Source organism: Arvicola amphibius, chromosome 8, assembly GCF_903992535.2.
Source record: "Arvicola amphibius chromosome 8, mArvAmp1.2, whole genome shotgun sequence".
Lineage (NCBI taxonomy): Eukaryota > Metazoa > Chordata > Mammalia > Rodentia > Cricetidae > Arvicola > Arvicola amphibius.
Genome location: NC_052054.1, coordinates 130,992,744 through 131,013,165, shown reverse-complemented (window position 1 = coordinate 131,013,165; position 20,422 = coordinate 130,992,744). Strand labels below are relative to the sequence as shown.

At 37.5% G+C, this 20,422-nt stretch overlaps 2 protein-coding genes across 5 annotated transcripts in view; one reads left to right on the top strand and one right to left on the bottom strand.

Moving 5' to 3' along the window:
- The window catches only part of Abi2 (abl interactor 2), a 102,579-nt gene that overhangs the window by 73,901 nt on the left and 8,256 nt on the right, over window positions 1–20,422 (top strand). For 2 of the 4 annotated variants that reach the window (XM_038338904.1, XM_038338902.1), the window contains exons 7-9: window positions 3,490–3,648; window positions 10,252–10,338; window positions 18,159–18,332. In XM_038338904.1, coding sequence (XP_038194832.1) covers window positions 3,490–3,648; window positions 10,252–10,338; window positions 18,159–18,332 — 420 coding nt within the window. The remainder of the gene's footprint in view (window positions 1–3,489; window positions 3,649–10,251; window positions 10,339–18,158; window positions 18,333–20,422) is intronic. The other 2 variants (XM_042055507.1, XM_038338903.1) reach the window with 1 other exon arrangement.
- Window positions 18,209–20,422, bottom strand: part of Raph1 (Ras association (RalGDS/AF-6) and pleckstrin homology domains 1) — a 109,220-nt gene continuing 107,006 nt past the window's right edge. The window contains exons 15-16 of the mRNA XM_038338901.1: window positions 19,245–19,315; window positions 18,209–18,350 (exon numbers count right to left, since the gene is read on the bottom strand). Coding sequence (XP_038194829.1) covers window positions 19,253–19,315 — 63 coding nt within the window. The 3' untranslated portion in view covers window positions 18,209–18,350; window positions 19,245–19,252. The remainder of the gene's footprint in view (window positions 18,351–19,244; window positions 19,316–20,422) is intronic.

Here is a 20,422-nt window from a genome sequence, read left to right as displayed (position 1 = left end):
CCCTGTGTTCGGGAACTGAAGCCAGGGCTGTCTAGTCAGCCCATCCTAATGGGTAGGTGCCAGGTCTTAGTGAAAGACATTGAAAACACAAGGTTGATGGCCTCTGGCACGCTCAACTGCTTACATGCACATAGATCTGCATAGAACACCTGTACCAGTACACACACCAATAATGCAGGTTAAGTAATTAACAAAAACAAGGCTATGACAATTGAAAGTTTCATTTTAATGTAATATTCTATATAACTAATTATAAACTTCTGTGTATATTATAATGGGATTTTTGCTTATATTTTAGCGGTACCAGAAACTTATTAACTGTGCTTCTAAAGGAGTTCAGGATTATTTAAGTTGATTGGTGTTTTGTTTAAGATTTTAACCTAGTGCTAGGGAGATGACTCATCAGCTAAGAAAGGGCTTGCTGCCCAGCCTGACAACCAGAGTTTGAATTTCTAGTGGTGGAAGGATAACCAGATCCTGTAAGTTGTTCTCTAATCTACATGCGTGTGTGTGCGCGCACGCGCGCGCGCACACACACACACACACACACACACTCGCGCGCGCGCATTCTCTCCCTGGTATGAATGCATCCTCCTTATAAATAAATGTACTCATTCTTTTAAAGATCTCAACCTCAAATATGTTTTGCTGGAATAGGTGGTAAAGACTCAGTTACCTCAGAATACACTGAACAGTTAATATGATGCTGCTTAGTAAGTAGATTCTTTTTTTTTCCTTTTCCCCAAGACAGGGTTTCTCTATGTAACCTTGGCTGTCCTGGAATTTCCTCTGTAGACCAGGCTGTAGACCAGACTCAGATAACCACCTGCCTCTACCTCCTGAGTCCTAAGATTAAAAGCATGTGTCACCACTACCTGGCTACTAATAAAACATGTTTTAAAAGACATCTTTGTTCAAATTGGGTTTTGGGTAGTGTTCAATTGAGATAGCCTCTATCTTTATAAAAAAAGACTTTTCTGTAATGGATGAGTGAAAATGGATGAGTATTCATTTGATTGAGATATGCAACTCTTATTGAGGAAATGACCCCTACCTAAAAATTTTAGTAATTAAATTATAATGTAATGATAGGTATTTGACCAGGTGTGGTTGCACACGCCTTTAATCCCACCACCCAGGAGGTAGAGGCAGGTGGATCTCTTTGAGTTCCAGGCCACTCTACATAGTGAGTTTAGGGACTGCCAGTACTACACAGTAGAAGGCTCCCTTCACCCCAAAAAGGGTGATTCACGGTTTTCAACAAGTAAACATTTATTATTGAGTAGAAAGTTATCTTTACGACAAAAAGAAAAATTCCTTATATATTTATTTTATTAAGGTATAAAGTGTGTAAAGTTTGCCTTTTTAAAGTGTAAATAAATATATGTGAATTCTTTTAAGTGTATCCTGCCACCACAATTAGGATCTAGAATAGTTACATCACTCACACCCAAAATGACCTCATGCCTTTTGGGGGTTCACCCTTGCCCTTAGCTCACTGTTGACCTGGGCTTTAGAGTGGACGCATACAGATAAATGGAAGTCGTGGACTGTATGTAAGTTGTTTGGTGTTATGGCTAGGAGCTCTGCTGAGGTGTTTTATGTTCCTTCTTACTGTTGGCAGTGCTCTTCTGTATGATGTGTTAAAGTATGTGCCTTTCTAAGTTGAAGGACATTTGGATAGTTTTTATTTTGAGGGATTATGAATAACTCTGCCACAAACATTCATGTACAGGTTTCTGGTGAGTTTAGGTAATATCATCTTGGTAAATACCTAGGGAATAGGATTGTTAGGTTGTATTATAAAGGGAATGTGTAATCTATTTATTTTATTTTTGAGATAGGATCTCACTGTGTAACCCTAACTGGCCTGGAACTCAGATGTCTGCTTGACTCAATGGCGGGATCAAAGACATGTACCACATGCTTGGAATATTTAACTTTTAAAGAAACTACCAACTTGTTTCCCAAGTAACTGTACTTTTTTTTTTTTTGTTTAAACTTCAGTGGTTTTCCATGCAGTTTTAATTTGCATATCTCTAGTGAATGCTGAGGCTGGGTATCTTTTCATTGTGTCTTTTTGGGGGTGGGGTGCCAAAAATTCTAATTTTAGTTGATATAAATAGATGTCTTTAAAATTGTTTTTCTTAAAAGTCTGTGGGGGTAGTGGCGCATGCCTTTAATCCTAGCACTGTGGAGGCAGATGCCAGTGGATCTCTGAGTTTGAAGCCAGCCTGGTCTGCAGAGAGACAGCCAGGGCTAAACCCTGTCTTTAAAAACAAAACAAAACAAAAGTTTGTTTTTTATATTTTTTTTATGTGGATGAATGTTTGACCAGAATGTATGTATGTGCGCCACATGCCTGCCTAGTACCAAAGGACGTCAGCAGAAGACGTTAGATCCTCTGCAGCTGTAGTTAATGGCACGGGACGCTGAGCTGCTGGGTAGGCGTTGGGAACCAAACCCAGGTCCTCTGCGGCTGCAAGTGCTCTTAACTGCTATGCCATTTCTCTAGCTAAATAGTGCCCTGTAGACTTAAGACAGATGAAATTTTAGACTGGATCCAACTTTATAAAAATTCCTATGGTGGTGCATTTTGTGTGTGACGATCTTTGCCGAGTGTTAGTAAAATGGCCTTTATTTCTTCTCCTCTCTTCCTCATCGCATAGCATGTCCTCCCTCCTCTGTCTCCCTGTTACCCCTTTCTCCTTTCCATGCCTTGGTGCCTGCAGGACTGTGTTCCTTCATGGGTTCCTTCTAATGCTCTGTTAATGAGGGCCTTGGCTAGTGGAGAGCAAGTGAGGGCAAAGGAAAGGTAAAATTTGGGGTTTGCATTATTAGGAAACTGGCTGGATTATGAAAGGACATTTCCAGTTGATGTTAGCAGTGAATAATTCTGAGGAAGTGAAAGAGGTTCAAATGAGTAATAAACATGGGTAGGTTTCTGGGGTGAGGATGCAAATTTTGATTTAGATTTTATAAACAAATTTAAGATATGCTCTAGCTTTAGGAAAATGAATATTTTGTGTTGTATGAAGATGGGTTTGACTTGGAGTTACAGCATCAAGTATTTTGTTGAAATATTTTGTTTCCTTTTAAACAACTTTCCTTGCTAACTTATCTCCACCACTGTTTTAGAGTAAGATTGTATCAAATATTTTTCTTTTTTCTTTTCCAGAACGTGATTTTTTGTTTAGTCTCCAGTGTTTAGTGGCTGCTTTAAATAATTTTTTTTTGGAGAGGAAGGGGAACCTATATGTTTTGTGTGCTGTAACAGACTACTGCAGACTAGATTACTTAAATAATTACTTAAAAACAGACTAATATAAATAATAATATAAGTATAAACAGACCAATATAAATAATAATAATATAAATAGTAATTATTTATATTTATAATATATTATATTAGTTTGCTTGGCTCAAAGTATTTCATTATCTGAGATAAGCGTCTTTTAATGATGTGTCTGTGTTCTGTTCCTTTCCCAGGTCATCCTGTTCAGTTCTACAGCATGAATAGGCCTGCCTCTCGCCATACGCCACCAACAATCGGGGGCTCATTGCCCTATAGACGGCCTCCTTCTATAACTTCACAGGCAAGCCTTCAGAGTCAGATGAATGGAGGGCCTTTTTATAACCAGAATCCAGGTTAGACTCTTCTTTTGCCATTTCTTTACATTTCTTTCGTGTTGTGCCAAAAAAAAGACCAAAGCCAAAAGACAAAAAAGAAAAACCTCTTCAGTTACACATAATTAACCCATATATAGTAGATAGTTATCCCATATGAAATAGGTACTTGAGATTATTGTTGAGGAACTGGAGAGACGGCTCAGCAGTTAAGAGCACTGGTGGCTCTTCCCGAGGACCTGGTCTCAGTTCCCAGCACCTACATGGTGCTTCCAGGGTATTTGACATCATCACACAGACATACATGCAGGAAAACACCAATGTACATAAAATAAAAATAAATAAACTATTAAAACACTTATTAAATGGATAGATGAATGAATGAATACTAAGTTCTTAATAATATTGTTTCTAAGCAGTCATTGTATAACTTGGTGTAAAGCTAAGGAGTTCCTTTTATTCTCTCTCTGAATGGAGTCATTTTCAGTGTATAGTAATTTGCTTTTAAAAACTACCATTGTGTTAGACATGCAAGTGCTTACTTTTATTTCAGAACTCATGGGGTAGAGGCAGGGAGAGTTGGCAGCCTAGGCTTGTAGAATTGAGATCCTGTCTCAAGTGGAGTATGTATGAGAACAGTATTTTCTTTTTGTTTAATAAGACATCATTGCTTTATGAATTACAAATGAAATTGGGTATACATGAAGGTATTTTACATTAGACAGTCAAACTGTCTTAACTCAATTATCATTAAATACCCAGATGGGTAGGAGGGACTTGGAGAAATTGGTCCAAATATAACAATTGAAATAAATAATTGAATCATATATACAGAAAGCTAACCTTGCACACTTACACTTGCACACTACAATAATCAGCATTTTGTTCATTTCCTAGAAAATTCACAAAAATTTTAGGCACCTTGACCATGAATGTATTATGTCAACTTACTGTTTTGTTTTTAATTTTGCTAAGAGGTAATAAAGCCTCTATGAGTTCCTCTGATTTTGAGAACAGATCATGCCATCTCTCATAAGCCTTGAATTTACGGAGCAGAAATTAATCCACTGTAGCTGCTCCTTTTATTATCTCACTTGATTTACATATGGAAAATAAGATTGTTTATAATATTTAAATGCTTTTAAGTTTTTAAAATTTTATGTGTATATGAATGTTTTGTTTGCAAGTACATTTGTTTTTGTACTATGTATTTGCCTAATGTCCACAGAAACCAGAAGAGAAAATTGTATCCCCCGAAATTGGAGCTATAGATGGTTGTAAGCTGCCATGTAGGTGCTGGGAATTGGATGTGGGTCCTCAGGAAGAACAGTAGTGCACTTAACTGCTGAGCAATCTCTCCAGCCCAAGAATGTGATATTTACATATGTATTTTGTATATAAAACCAAGGCAAGGTATTGGTCAAGATAGACTTGAACTTAATGTTTTTTGTCTTTCTCTCTCTCTTTTTATTTATTTCTTTGATGGATTTATGGCTTGCGGGTTGAGGGATTTAGTGAGGGCGGGAGTAGAAAGCCATAACTAACAACCTCACCTCCCGTCCACTCCTCCCTCCACTGCCCTCCCTCCCTCCCTCCCTCCCTCTCTCTCTCTCTCTCTCTCTCTCTCTCTCTCTTTCTTTCTTTCTTTCTTTCTTTCTTTCTTTCTCTTTTATTCTGTATTTCATGATTTATCTATTGTCCTGTCCTACCTGACTTCAGAGTAAAAGGTTTATTTGGTCTTCACCTGCTAGGGCTTCTCTGTTTTCTGCTAGAGGAGAAAAAGGAGGAAGGGGAAGTCTCTGTTACAATATAGGATACACTAGTGGTGGGATCCTTGTTAGTGTTTATGCAGGACTGTCCTGAGAAAATTGTTTAAAAATATTGTTGAATATTAAATGAAACCTTGCTTCTTTATCTAAGTTTCTTCACTCTTCTGGGCTCCTCTTATTTATGGAATGCTGTATTTGTAGGTAACCTAGTGCAAAATGCAGGGTGAATCCTCCAAATTGCCTTGATTGAAATGTATTTCTCCTTTCATGCTTAGAGTTTAAGGCTGTGTTTATTCTTTTTTTCTTCCTTCCTTCCTTCCTTCCTTCCTTCCTTCCTTCCTTCCTTCCTTCCTTCCTTCCTTCCTTCCTTCCTTTATTTTTTCTTTTTTTTAGGTTTTTTTGAGACAGTTTTTTGTTGTGTAGCCTTGACTGTCCTGGTTCACCTGCTTCTACCTTCCAAGGGCTGGGATTCAAGGCATGAGCCACCACTGCCCCCACTTTAAAAAAAATATTTTATTTAGACTGGTTTTGAACTTGTGGTTTTACCAATCCTCCTGCCTCAGCCTGCTGAGTGTGTGTGTGTGGCCCATGCTTGACCATTAAATGATTCTTTTTTCCCCAGTCCTTGAATTTTAGTTTATTAGATATAGTCTGCTTAATAGTTTTCTAGAAGAGGGGCTAGCTCTCTTGGGTATCTGGAAATTACTGCTTACAGTTCCTTGTACCTTTATTACTTAATGTAACAGTTTGAAACAATGTTAATCTAAAATGGGTTAGATCCATAATGAATTTGGGAGAGGTTTCACTGTTATAATTTTGATACCAGCTGTACAAGGTACTTAGTAAGACTATGAAGGAATATTTCATGCTGTGTGTATGTACTCAGTACTCCTATGAGAACTCTTAGGTATTTAAACATCTGTTTCATGTGGCTTTGCATTTGTTAGCCAAGTACTCTACTCTTGCCTTATGTTTCCAATGGACTAAAGATTTCATATTTCAGTAATACTTTATAAGTCAGATTCATATATGCCAAAATATATTTTAAAGTAGAATTAAATCTTTAGAGAATAATTTTAATCTAAGTATTAATAAGGTGAACTGGAATTGTTTGGATCATGAGAGTCCCCTCAGCTGTCAGTATTTTCTGTACTCTAAGTTCTGCCTTTCTTCTATTGGAATTTGGTAACTTTAAAGAAGACAATTATAGCTCTGTGCTATAATTAATTAGTTAATTATAACTAATTAACATTAGCTATAATTAATCTGTTTTTAAAACCTTCTTTAAAAAAAAGTTGTATTATGTCCTTTTGGTGGGAGAAGTTTCTGGCTTTTGCACCATGATCCTTGAACATGCCAGGCAAGGGTTCTATCATTTTTCTGCACTCAACCCAAGTATGTTTTTTATTTGACAGCTCTTTTGTAAGATGTAATACTTAGTGAATTATTTAGTGAACAAAATGATGTTTATTTTTTATGAACCCATATTTTGTAGTCAGAACTTTGCCATAGATGTATGCTTCCAAAGAATGAAGTTTGACAAGGCAGTAGGGTTTTGTGGAGTATAAATCTGACAGCATTCCTCTTAATGCTGTCAACCACTGAGCCATCTCTCCAGCCTACCAACATTGTATTTTAATAAAAGTAATATAACTTATTCTAAATTCAGAGATCTTTCAAGTGGTTCTAGAGTAAAGGTCTTAAATGAGGAAATATCTTAGGTAAATAATGGGAATGTACAAGTTTGTAAAGTTACTTCCCATTCTTTTGTTGTTGTTGCCGAGAATGAAATTTAAAGCCTTTCACATAGGAAGCACATATTCTATTACTAAGTTTTACTGCAACTTCTGCTTTTTGCTTTTTTCTGTTCACAGGAATATACAGAACCAGGTATAACTAAAATCTGGTTAGATGAGCATCTTAGGGTTTCTATTGTGAAGAGACACCATGACCATGGCAACTCTTATAAAGAAAAACATTTAATTGGGGTCCACTTATAGTCTCAGAGGTTTAGTCTATTATCTTCATGTCAGGACATGGCAGTGTGGAAGCAGACATGGACATTACTGGAGAAGGAGCTAAGAGTTCTACATCTTGATCCACAATCAACAGGAAGTGAACTGTGTCATACTGGGTAAAGCTTGAGCATAGGAGGCCTCACCCCCCCCCCCCAACACACACTGACACACTTCCTCCATTAAGGCCACACCTACTCCAACAAGGCTACACCTCCTAATAGTGCCACTCCTTATAGGGGTCATTTTCTTTCAAACCATAACAATGAGTTTTTTAAATTTTCCTGAGAAAAGAAGGCATATTCATCTTTAAAATGTAATAAGCTCAGTTTGTCCATAAAGACTGTTGTTTAAATTATGCATGTATTTTTTTCTTTTTGCCAAGTACAAAAGTTACTGCCTTTATTTAGTGGGTAAATAAGTGAGTAGAGAGATTCCCACTTTTCTGTTTGAGAGGAAGGAAGGAAGGAAGAAGGAAGCAAGCAAGCTTGGTGTTTCTGCTTTCAGAATAGGGTGTTCAGTGTTACAGAACGTGTATGTCCAAGCAGTGGGCTCCTTTCCTGATGTCCTGTGCAATGTACTGCTGCCTCTTAGCAGCATGCAGAGGTGCCACCACAACCTCAGTCTTCACAGTGAGGGATTCACTGCCAAGAAGTGTGGTTTTTAGGGAAAAATCTAAAACCCAAGTCACCTTTTGAAGAGAGACCAGTTTATGGATGTTATGCTCGTTTCCTACATCTAGACACTCTTAAAAAAATGGTCCCTTAGCTTTTCTCTGTGTATTTTACATGTTCTTGCCTGTCTGTGCACGTCAGCCATTACCACTTTACTGTTAGCTACTAACTTTATACTTCTTGAGTTTTAATATTTCCCACCCATATTTTCCTGTTGCCTCTCATTTTTATGCTTATGCATCCCATTTATTTTGCTTTCATCTCTTCTAGTCTGTCTACAATCACCACCCTGTGCTTTTCCCATACTTAACTGCCATGGTTAGCGAGTTAATAGCTTCTTTAACTTTAACCACGAAGCTAAAACTCTCTCTCTCTCTCTCTCTCTCTCTCTCTCTCTCTCTCTCTCTCTATATATATATATATATATATATATATATATATATATATATAACAAAAACCCTTTGTGTTTTTGCTGTCCTTGTATGCTAGTTAAATCATTAGTTATAATATAGTGGTTTATCTACATGTAACAAAGTTTTTCTTTTGTTTCTAGAATTTGCCTTGATTTGCTGTTTCCAGGGCTCGATTAAGCTTTTGAAATAAAATCTGTGCTTCTACTATGTGAAATAGGATTGTATTATGTTTCTCATATTTATGGATTAGATCTAGAGTATCTAATGGTCATGGTGTCTAAACACAGAAAATGTAACATCAAGCATTTGAAGCACAGTGACTTAAAAAAAAAATCAGTCTCTTTACACCAAGCCCTTCATGTACAAACTCTTTTTCGTGCCCGCATACTCACCTTTCTGCTACTTTCATCAAATATTTATTTTTGTTTTATGTCTCAGTGTTTTGCCTGCATGAATGTATATGCACCACATCCATGTTGGGTATCTGTGGAGGTCATAGAGGTGTGTGGATTCATGGAACTAGAGTTACAGATGGTTGTGAGCCACCATGTGGGTGTTGGGAACCAAACTCAGGTCCTCTGCAAGAGGCAACAAGTGCTCTTAATAGCTGAGCCAATTTTGCAGCCCTGTTTGTCTGTTTATTTGCCTTTTTGAGACATGTTTTCTCTGTGTAACAGCCCTGGGTGTCCTGGAACTTGCTCTGTAGACTAGGCTGGCCTTGAACTCAGAGATCTGCATACCTCTGCCTCCAGAGTGCTGGGATTACACACATGTGCCACCACTGCCTGGTTTAAATTTTTAAACATATCTTCTAGTAGCCATATAGAGGGAACATTTTTGGTTCTGTGAACTCTGCTCATGCTGTTTTATGCCTCTAAGCCTTTGTCATAACTTGGTTCCTTAACCTTGATTGTCTTTCTTAAGTTCTGCCTGCTTAGCATACATCTTTTCTTCAAGTACTTGCTCAGAGATCTGTTCTTTGTTGCCTTCCTCCTTGTGGCCAGCACTGTCTCCTAGGAAATTAATTCCATTAAGAATATGGCTACCATAGTATATATGCTTTCTGAAGAGAACTGTAACTATAGAGTTAACCTTCTAAAAATTATTTTGGTATCTGCTTTATTTGTTCATACTTAAATATCCGTTGAAGGCTTCCTAAATTGTGCCAGGCATTTGAGATGGAGGCACACACCCTGGGAGACTTGTGTTTCTTGTAGGACTAAGGAGGAAATATAATGAGTTGGAGTTATGAAAACTTGCAGTACGAGCATCTGACTCTCAGTGTAAGGCTCTAATAGCCAGACTAGCATAGTCCTTGCCTCCTAGCAAGAACTCAGGCCATACTTGTTTAACTAAATAAAGATCCAATTAATGCTTGTTTTTGTTACCGAAGTAATAAAAAGCCTATTTAGGTTGTTGGGATGTCATTTTTTTATGCTATACTGACAATTTAGAAAAGCAACCAGTTGTTCATGGTAATCAGCAGAGACAGTATTTGCAAAGAGGATTGGTTCCCATTACATAGAACAGATACGTGCATGTTAAATGGTGCTTGTTGTAGTTCTAAGGCTCACTAAAACTCTCTAGTGTGTTATTTTGTTTATATATAGTTACCCTCAAAAGTGGATCCGTAAGGTAGACAAATGTTTGTGAAAAGTGGCTTTCCTCCTTTATGTGTTTTATTGTATTATCCTTTCCTTTTAATATAACTTGCCCTTACCCCTTATCCTCCACACCTTTTTTGTTTTTGCAGTATCTCTTGCTCCTCCTCCTCCTTCCATCCTACAGGTAACTCCTCAGTTACCTTTAATGGGATTTGTGGCCAGAGTCCAAGAAAATAGTAAGTTTATGTCTTCTTTATGCTGTAGTTCAGATTATAGGCAAGAATGTAATTTACATATGACTGACTGATAGTCATTCACAGTGCTCCATGCATTTGGATAGTCATTGTAAGACTGGCTAGTGGTGGTGATAACATAATAGAGGTGGGCCAGAGAGAGAGCTCAGTGGCTAAGAGTGTGCTCTGCTCTCGCAGGGGACCTTGGACGCCAACTCCAGGAGCATCCCACACTTCTGCCTCTGCAGGTGCTGCACTCACATGCACTTCACACTTCCCCACACTTCTGCCTCTGCAGGTGCTGCACTCACATGCACTTCACACTTCTGCACATAATTAAAAGGAAAATTAAAAGACAATGATGGTAAATTTCTGTGCTTTCAAATAACTTTTATAGCTCAGAGCACATGCTTAGCTTACATGAGATTCCAGATTTGGTCCCCAGAACCATAACTAAAATACCACTGCTGATACCCACAAAGTTTTAAAGGTAAAACAAATACACATATAGTAGTATAAGTGAAAGAGAGAAAAACTGCACAAGGAGATATTCTAATTGCCAAATAAATATCCTGCTTTTTTTCTCAGTTGCCTAGACAAAGTGATAGGCTAGATAGCTATTACTAGAGATGTGTTATAGGTAGCCTGATTATATAACTAACTCCTATTTCAAATATAAAAAAGGACCACACCTCAGTAGGGCATAGAAGATCAGTCTGTCAGTTTGTCTCCCAAAAAGCATAGATTGGCAATGAACTTTGGTTTGTGATCTGCTGTTGAATCATCATGCATTGTCATAGAAACTAGTTTTATTGGTATTTCAAGTCTTTTTGGGAAGCATTAAAGCAGCTCAGGAGACTTTATTTCTAAATTGGGAGGCCTGTGTTAACATTTGGTGATGAATGGTTGTTACAGAAAGAAATTAACAGTCTCTGTGATAGGTGATTAAGGAGCCAAATTAGCCTAAGGTTGAATGATGTCATGTAATCTAAACTTAGAGGAGTTACAGTTGATCCTTGAATAAAATGGGTTTGAGTTGTTTGATAGTAAAGGACAGACAGATAAGACTATTTTGCACAGCTACAACACAAATTTTAATAATAACATCCAGAAAATACCCATAAATCTATTCTAAAAAGTTAAAATCAAAGTCAAGCATAAAAACATTGTATCAAACATCTGATTATGTCATTTATCAAAGTCAGGCATAAAGACATTGACAGGTCACACGCGACTTCTTCTGTAGTGGAGATGTAAGCACATGTGCCAATGTAGTATTGTTGGGATGGTAGCTGCCCAAGATTAGCCTGTGTTGCTTTTTTCTCTGACATTTTGTTATCTTCCAGCACTGTTGTGAACTCATGTTGCAGATTTGCTTAGAATAGAGAGGCTAATTATCCTTGCATTCCCGGTAAATAGTCTATTAAGGTAAAAAGTGTTCTCCTGAGGGTGGGGTGCAGCAGGGTTGGTAGAGCACTTGCCTTATGTGCAAAGGCCCTAGGACTAATTTCTACCACTGGGTGTTGAGAGTGATTAATTGTGATCTCTCATAATTTTTTACTGTATATAATATGTTTGACAGAGTAAGTGTTAATTGACTACTTAGCAAGGCTTCCTGTCAGTAGCAGGCTATTAACAGGTTTCTGGAGAGTCAGAAGTTACAGGTATTTCTGACTTATGGTGATTGTGGGGAGAGGAGGTACAATCTGTGCTTTTGTTCAAGGGTCAAAATCTATATTAATATATTAAGATATGTCATCAGGCTGTAGTTGTCCACTGCACACCTTTCATATAAAGGATGATACAGTTCCTGGACTAGAAGTAATTATAATCTCTTGCTAGGACTCTCTGGAAGTAGGCATTTAATAATGCAGGGTCTATTGAAGCAGGGCTTTGATCACTTTGTTTGCTGCCTGTGTCTCTGGCACTGAAAAAGTGTCTGGCTGGCACTTTGTCTCCCCCACTTTGTATTTTATGTCTGTATTAACTGGTTGTAGTAGTCTAGTCTCAGTGCTCATCTAAGTCAGGGTTTCTGTTGCTGTGATAAAACGCCATGAGCAAAAGCAACTTGGGGAGGAAAGGGTTTATTTTGTTTTTACTTCCAGCTGTCAGCCCATCACTGAAGAACCTCAGGGAACCAAGCAGAGCAGGAACTTGGAGGCAGGAGCTGATGCAGATGCCTGCTCTTCATGGCTTGCTCAGCCTGCTTTCCTAGAGTACTCCTGACCATCACCCACACTCAGCTGGGCCTCCCACATCAATCATAAATGAAGAAAATGTATCACAGACTTGTCCCAGTCCAGTCTGGTGGGAACATTTTCTCTATTGATGTTCCCTCTTCCAAAATAACCATCTGTGCCAAGTTGACAGAAAACTAGCCTGGGATAGGGCCCAAGGGTTGAATTTGTCAGGTGCCTTTGTTGTCCTATTTGCTGATGTCTAAAAATAGTTTATTATTTCTGTTTATTAGAAGGCACTTTATGAATATCTGTGAACTTTAATGCATTGTAATTTTAAATATGTTTTCTTAAATTTAAGAGCATTTTCATGTATGTCCAAGTATTTTTTTTTTATGTTTTAAAATTATGCCTTTTCAACCTGCTGTTCTTTTGGCTTGTGTGTGACTTATGCTGGCTTCAGGAGAAATGTTAGAACAGCAATGGTCAGTAGGTCTAGTGTGTGCCAGGTACAGCCATATTATTATCCTTTGCCAGGCTTTGAGGTTAAATGTAGGTTGGAAGATCCTGCATTTAAAATTTCTGGAAGTAGCAGACTGATTAGATTTTGGAGTTCCCAATTCGGAGGACTTTACAGTTTAGTGGCATTGTCATCCCAGTCAGCGTGGCCCCCCGCATCACAAATAAGTTTAAAGTCCTTGAGTAAAGAAGACCGTCAGTTGAATAGTGAGTGGAAACTTGGTTTGTTTGTTTGCTTGTTTGTTTTTGAATCAACTGACATGATGAACATTCAGATTTTGAAACTGGCTTTGAAGATTAATAATCTATCAGAATATTTCCTTTTTTTCCTTCAAAAGTTGGACTTGAAAGTTAAGTAGGATCATGAAACTAGTCATTAACTTTGACAAGTAATTAGTGAAAGTTGTCAGGTTTGTAGAAACATCAAATATTTCATGAGTAGAAGTAGTGTTTTAATGTTATTTGTACATAAGTGTTTAAGACTTGCCACTTGAATGGACAATTGTAAAACATTGTTATAGCACCACCATTAGTATTTTAAAAGCATTTTTCCCTGTGTATGAGGGAATACTGGGATTGGCTCAACAGTTGTGGCAGGGCTTATGCATTCAAAGAAATGTTATTTTTTTAAAACATGCACCTAGGAAAGATGTATATCTTTGTTTTAGAATCATCTTAAGACTTTCTAGGCATTATTTTAAAGATAGTCTGTGGAACTGATATTATTTTTTGCATTAAATTTAGTATTTGGAAGAGTCTGGGATCACTTGCAATATTTATTATTTAATATATTAAACTACTTACACTGATAAAATGTACAAATATACCCCTGTTATTATTATTTTTTAGAATTCTCATATGACACCCTGTTGACAGAGGTTTCTATCCTTCCTGGTCCTACAGCTGTTTAGTCCCAAAGAAACACATAGAGGTCTGCATTAATCATAAACTGTTAGCCTCTTAGCTCAGGATTCTTATTAACTAATTCTTACATCTTACATTAACCCATTGTTCTAATCTGTGTTAGCCATGTGGCTTGGTACCTTTATCAGTGAAACAGTCTCATCTTGCATCCTCTGCATCTGGGTGACGACTGCAGACTGAGCCTTTCCTCTTCCCAGAATTCTCCTGTTCTCACTGCCTGCCTACACTTCCTGCCTTGTTGCCCTGCCTGTACTTCCTGCCTATCCACTGGCCAATCAGTGTTTTATTAAAACAATACAAGTGACAAATCTTTACAGGGTACAAGACCATTGTCCCATGGCACTTCTTCCACCCCCCACATACTTTTTTCTTTTTAAAATAAGAACTCTGAATCTAATCTCTTTTGTTTAGCTTTCTTCCTGACTATTATCCATAACAATTTGTAACCAACACTCTAAACAAAGACAAACATCCATAATCCAGTTTTGGGGAATGTGGGTGAGTTTTCCAGGCTACTTCCTGCTGATCAGGGGCACTGATAATCTTATGGGGTCCTAAAGAAATTTAGGATTATGATCAAGTCCTGACTGGAATATTCTGTGAAGCTTGATCATCTCAGCCAGCAGTCTTGAGGCTTCTAGATGTGTCAGAGGAAACTCCAGTAGAGGTCCTCTGAAATGTTGGATTATCTGGGCTGTCTGCTCCTATTGGAGATTTCTCAGGGGGGTCTTCCTTGATCAAACCTGATTTTTCTTAACCCAGAATGAATCCACAGGCTCTGATTTCCTGTGGAAACAAAAGCAAAACCTCTTCTCTAGAATAACATATCTTTTTGTTTAAAATTTGAAGTCAAGGCATTTTCAAAATAGATATGTTGGATTGATCCTGCAGCATTTACAATCAAATGTCTTTTAGCTGCTGTTGCTTTTACCTCAGCCATCAAACAATTCAAAGACAACATAATAATATACAGTATCCAGATTCTCTGTGTATTTTTTATCTTAACGTGGCTTTATTTTAAACGTTATTTCTTTTATTTTTGTTTTTAATTTTTGGTTTTTGGAGACAGGGTTTCTCTGTGCTTCTTTAGTTGTCCTGGAACTCACTCTGTAGACCAGGCTGCCCTTGAACTCACAGAGATACACCTGCTTCTGCCTCCCAAGTGCTGGGATTAAAGGTGTGTTCCACCACACCCAACTACTCTCTTTTTTTTAAAAAAAGACTTTATTCTTTTTCTTTGCTCTCCTAAGCCTACATATATTTTAAAATACGCTGTAATCTGTTTAGAGGTTTTCTTTGTCTGAATCTATCCTTACTATAGATCTCTCATTTCTGACCACATTGAGTCATTGCTAAGCAATATGGCTAGGATTAAAGCCATGGCTTTGACGACTAGCTCCACCCCATTAGCTTTCTGAGAATCTAGCTCCATGGCAGAGGTACTGGCAGGATCCATGTTTATTGTCATAACTCTATGGAGTTTCCAGGTCCCTGTCACCACCAAGAAGCATGCTGTTGGCTTTTCATAAACACCATTTAAGTATTTTGTGGCAGAGCTGTTTAAAAGGGCTGCAAGGTTTTTGCAGTTTAAGCTGAGTCAGGAAGCCTCTCTTAAATAAGATGCACTTGCCTCTAGCAAACAGAGCCCATCCGAGAAAATGCTGCTACCAAGAAGCTATGCTTAACTCTGTTCTTTGTGTGTCTAGAATTCCTTCTCAAACTCGCTCAGGTTTTATGTGGATATAGTTGTCCATGTTGGTGCCATTTGTTGACAGAGGTTTTCGTCCCACCTGGTCCTGCAGCTGTTCAGTCCTAAAGAAATACACGGAGGCCTACATTGATTATAAACTGGTTGGCCTATTAGCTCAGGCTTTCTTATTAACTAATTCTTACATCTTACAGTAACCTGTAATTCTTGTCTGTGTTAGCCACATGAAGCATTCTCATCTTGATTCCTCTGTGTTGGGGTGACAACTGCGGACTGAGCCTTTCCTCTTCCCAGAATTATCCTATTCTGGGTGCCCTGCCTTTACTTCCTACCTGGCTACTGGCCAGTGAGCATTTTATTAAAACAATATAAATGACAAATCTTTACAGGGTACAAGACCACAACAGCACCATTGAGTAGAGCCCAAACTCAGCAAAACCTTTTGTGCCAAGTCCTTTTAGGCTTCCTCCGCCTGTCTAACTTTGGATGATTCTCTGAAGCTTTTCTTCCTGCTTTGTCTATGTACTTTGAAAAAAAAATACTTTTATTCTTTACAACCAACTTGAATGTCTATTCCCCATGCCCTGCTACCTCCAGACATTAACTTGACTCATCCTTCAGGTCTCAGGAAGCCCTTTCTGCCCACATAAAGAGTTTGATCTCTGTTGCACACTACTATAATTTCTTAAGGCTCCACTCTACTTAGTTATAAATCAAAACTTGATTGTTCACATTTTGGTGACACCTGTCCACCATATTCTTGGTGACATTTGCCCACCATCCTCTCCTTAGTGCAAAACTCATTCCTATTCACATGAGGCTCTTGGGTGGTATTTACCTAATGATGATGAAGCATTACTTAAAAGCTACAAATTTTATTTCATAAGTATAGTGTAGCTTCTAAGGTAATAGGCAAAGGGAATTACTCAGGTGCTTTTCCGTCTATTGCTATAGGGACATTAATCTTCTTTCCACCTCCACAAAATTAAGATTAAAAACAACACCTTGGCTTGGGGTGTAGTTTAGAGGGTTTGCATAGGATGTGTAAGGATCTTGAATTGAGCCTTAGAATCACAAAAATGTAAAAGTAAATTAAAGGAAAAATTAGGTAAAGAATATATTTTACAGTTCCAGCTAAATAACTGGCATACTGCACAAATAAAAACAGTCTGGCTCTGAGGGTTATAAAGAACATAAAAATGATCAGAGTTGGTATTTTGAATAATTTGTAGCATAATTTCTCTGATTTTTCTGAAAGTCCCTTGGATCTCTGTTTCTGTGTACTCAGTCTCTTATAAATGTACACAAATTTCACTGCTGTTTTCACACCGTTATATGAAAAACATTAAATTTGAAAATTTGAATAAAGGATATATTAGGAGCATGAATTTGTGTTTTACATTTAAAAAGACCCTCTCCCCCCAATCCAAAACCTAAAAATCTTAAAACATAAGACACAAGTTCAAGGGCAACCTAGGCTACATGGTAAGGCTACCCCGCCATCAAGAAAATAAAGCCCTAAGCCAGTAGGAGTAAAGATTTTTTAACGAGACAGTCTTTATAAAGTAGGTAAGTACAAAACGGAGGAACACCGAACTATCACAGGATGGTGTTGGTATGACTGATTTTTCAGAGAATTTCATGTGTACAGTTTTGGTAGTTTATAAGTAAGAGTAAGTGCTGATGATTAAAACTGAGTAGCTGGTCAGTGTAAATTTATTTTGCTTTGTTGTGTTCAAATATGTATCAAGAATTTCAAGAGTTCTCTGGATTTGAAGATGATTTTTTTTGTTACATGCTACAATGTGATGGGACTGATTCTAATAATATGGACATGTAATCTCAAGAAATTTTAAATAATGACTAAACCTGAATTAGTTTAAATTCTACAAACAACATGTTTTATTGACTCAAGTTATCCGAAGTTGTTAGTGATTTTCCTCCTCAATTTGATACAGTCTGTGTACTGAAAATTAGACTGCTGGTGTGGAGAATCCCTATAATTCCAGTACTGGGGCCAGGCAGTGAGCTTGAGGCCAGTTTGGGTTAGAATGGGAATCTGTCTGAGTATATATGCAGAAAACTGAGAACAAAGTAGTAGATTGTAAAAATTTGACTATTTCTTTAACTCATTTTACTTTCTTAGGTGATTGTGACTATCCAAGTTATTAATATCTCTGATAATTCCTTGACTAGGATATAAAAGCCAAATATATAGTACTCATTTCTTTAGAAAGATGATTAAAGGTTGTGGAGGCCCAATTAACAGTAAGTATTTTGACCAAACCCCATTCAGCATCCACCAACACTCAAACGAAGGGAGGGAGAAGTCATGCTTGGCAATTTAAAATATCATAATGGTGGGAAAATTTCTCTTATTCAATTCTTGAAAGATGATTATTTTTGAGTCCGGATTTATACTTAATGAATATAGAAGCTTAGATGAATATTGAACTTTACATAATTTATAGTTTGTCAGCTTGATAAATTCTTAGTTTCAGATACACCACCCCCACCACCCCCTGTGGACGAGCCGGTCTTTGATGAGTCCCCCCCTCCACCGCCACCTCCAGAAGATTATGAGGAGGAGGAAGCCGCTGTGGTTGAGTACAGTGATCCTTATGCTGAAGAGGACCCACCGTGGGCTCCAAGGTCTTACTTGGAAAAGGGTAAGTGCCAGGAGGAATCTGAAAGGACAAAATGCAGAAATGAGACTTGCTGGTACAGAAAAGAGTCTTGTTTTTTTTTTTAAGTAAAACTTTATTTATTTGTATTATCTGTTCCATTTTTTTATTCTGTCAGATTTTAAGGATTATAATTTTGAAGGCTATTGGTAAAATTTTATTTCTATCTGTTAGTATTGAACTTGGTTTTTCCAAATGTTTGTATAACACAAAAATCTAAAACAAGTAGTCTTTTCTTTGGAATCCCCCAGAAAGATGATTATTTTTCCAAATTATTTCTATCCCTGTTTTCATCCATTATCAGCAGCATTATTATTTTAATTTTTTCCTCTTTTGGAAGCAGTCTCACCAGGTAGCCCATGTTGCTCTCTCTTTATCCTCTGTCTCATGCTGGAATTAAAGGTGTGTACCACGGTGCTGAACTTTTAGATAATTAATTTTGAGTTATTTTATGTGTTTGATTATCTCCATAGGAAATTTTCTTCCAAAGAATGATGTCTCAGTCTCTTTTGTAGAATAGTGTGTGTTGTGTGTGCCTGTGTGTGTGTAAAATTGTCTCTGTTAGGTGACCATGACATTCCATCTTAGATCAGGAGCTTCAGAGTTTGGAGAGTGATCAACCAGTTGAGCTGTACATGGTGGCTCAGCTATGTGGTGAGGTCCAGGTCAGTTTGGGCTACAGATTAAGACCCTGCCTCAAAAGGAAAAAAGAAATAAAAATCTAACTAGATTAGAATGGGGGGGGGGGGGAAATTTGTTGATGTAGAAGGAAATTTTCTGTTAAAGAAACCAAAGTAGCCACCCACTGTGTCTCAAAACATGTTATAGAATCCTGTTTTATTCTATTGATGTGATGAATCAGCATGACCAGGCAACTCAAAGAAGTTGGAGCCTTACCTACAGTCTCATGGAAGTTCAGAATTGCCATTCTGAGGGAATCTGATGTCCTGGTCTGGCCCCTGTGGATACTTCATGCATTTGGTGCATAGACGTACATGTATATAAAATAAAGTTAAAAAACTTTAATAAAAGCAAGTCAGTAAGTTTAGCCAAATGTAGGGAGTGAGTTTTGGCATAAAGACTCAAGTACCATGAAGCAGAAATCATTGGGAGATTATTTGGAAGTTACCTACCACAAAAACTATAAATTCAGGGTATCAAGAAGTAGACTCTAGATAGAAGAAACAAAGAAAATCTTGCTAAGGCCCATCATAAATAACTAAAAACTACTAATAGAATGATATTAAAGATGTTTAGAGGAGAAATAACTCTTTACATAAGAAAGCAATAACTGCATAGTTTTCTTGCAGGTCGGAGGCAGAGCATCTTTAAAGCAATGAAGGAGAATGTCAGTCTACAGTTCTTTAGCACAAATGCTGTACTTCTCATTGTTTCTATTATTAACTTTTATTTATTTTGAGACCTGATCTCTCTACGTAGTACTGACTGTCCTGGAACTCAGAGAGATCTACCCGCCTCAGCCTTCCAAGTATTGAAATTGATGTGTGCCGCTACTGCACAGCTGTGCATCCATTTTTACAGACCTTTACAGACCAAAAGTGACTAGCAGACATGCTAAGAGATTTTTAAAAGAGATTTTTGATACAGAAGGTATATCAGATGAAATCTCAGGTCTACAAAAGCAGAATGAAGAGTAAATGGTAGGTATATGGGTATACACATGTTCTTCATATTTTAAACTTTTTCTAAAGATAACTGAAATACAGTTTCTTAGAACAGATATGAAAGTGATTTCACTGAGACAAATAATGGAAGGGAAATCTCCGTAAAGTTTATAGACTGCCTGTGAACCAGTATATCTTAAATACACAGTGCATAAACATGTCTGACTGTGTAAATAATGTAAGCTTTGGAATAAGCAGTAAAAACACCGAAAACAAAGTTTAGATTATATACAAGTAGAAGAGTTAAATAAAATAAAAAATAATCCAAAAGAGTCAAGAAGCAAAACAAGTGATGAGAGAATTAAGGAAAAAGATCTTGTGAGTACATGCTGATGCACTCTGGAGCTCAGAGGACAGTCTTTGGTATCAGGCTCACTTTCAACTTGTTTG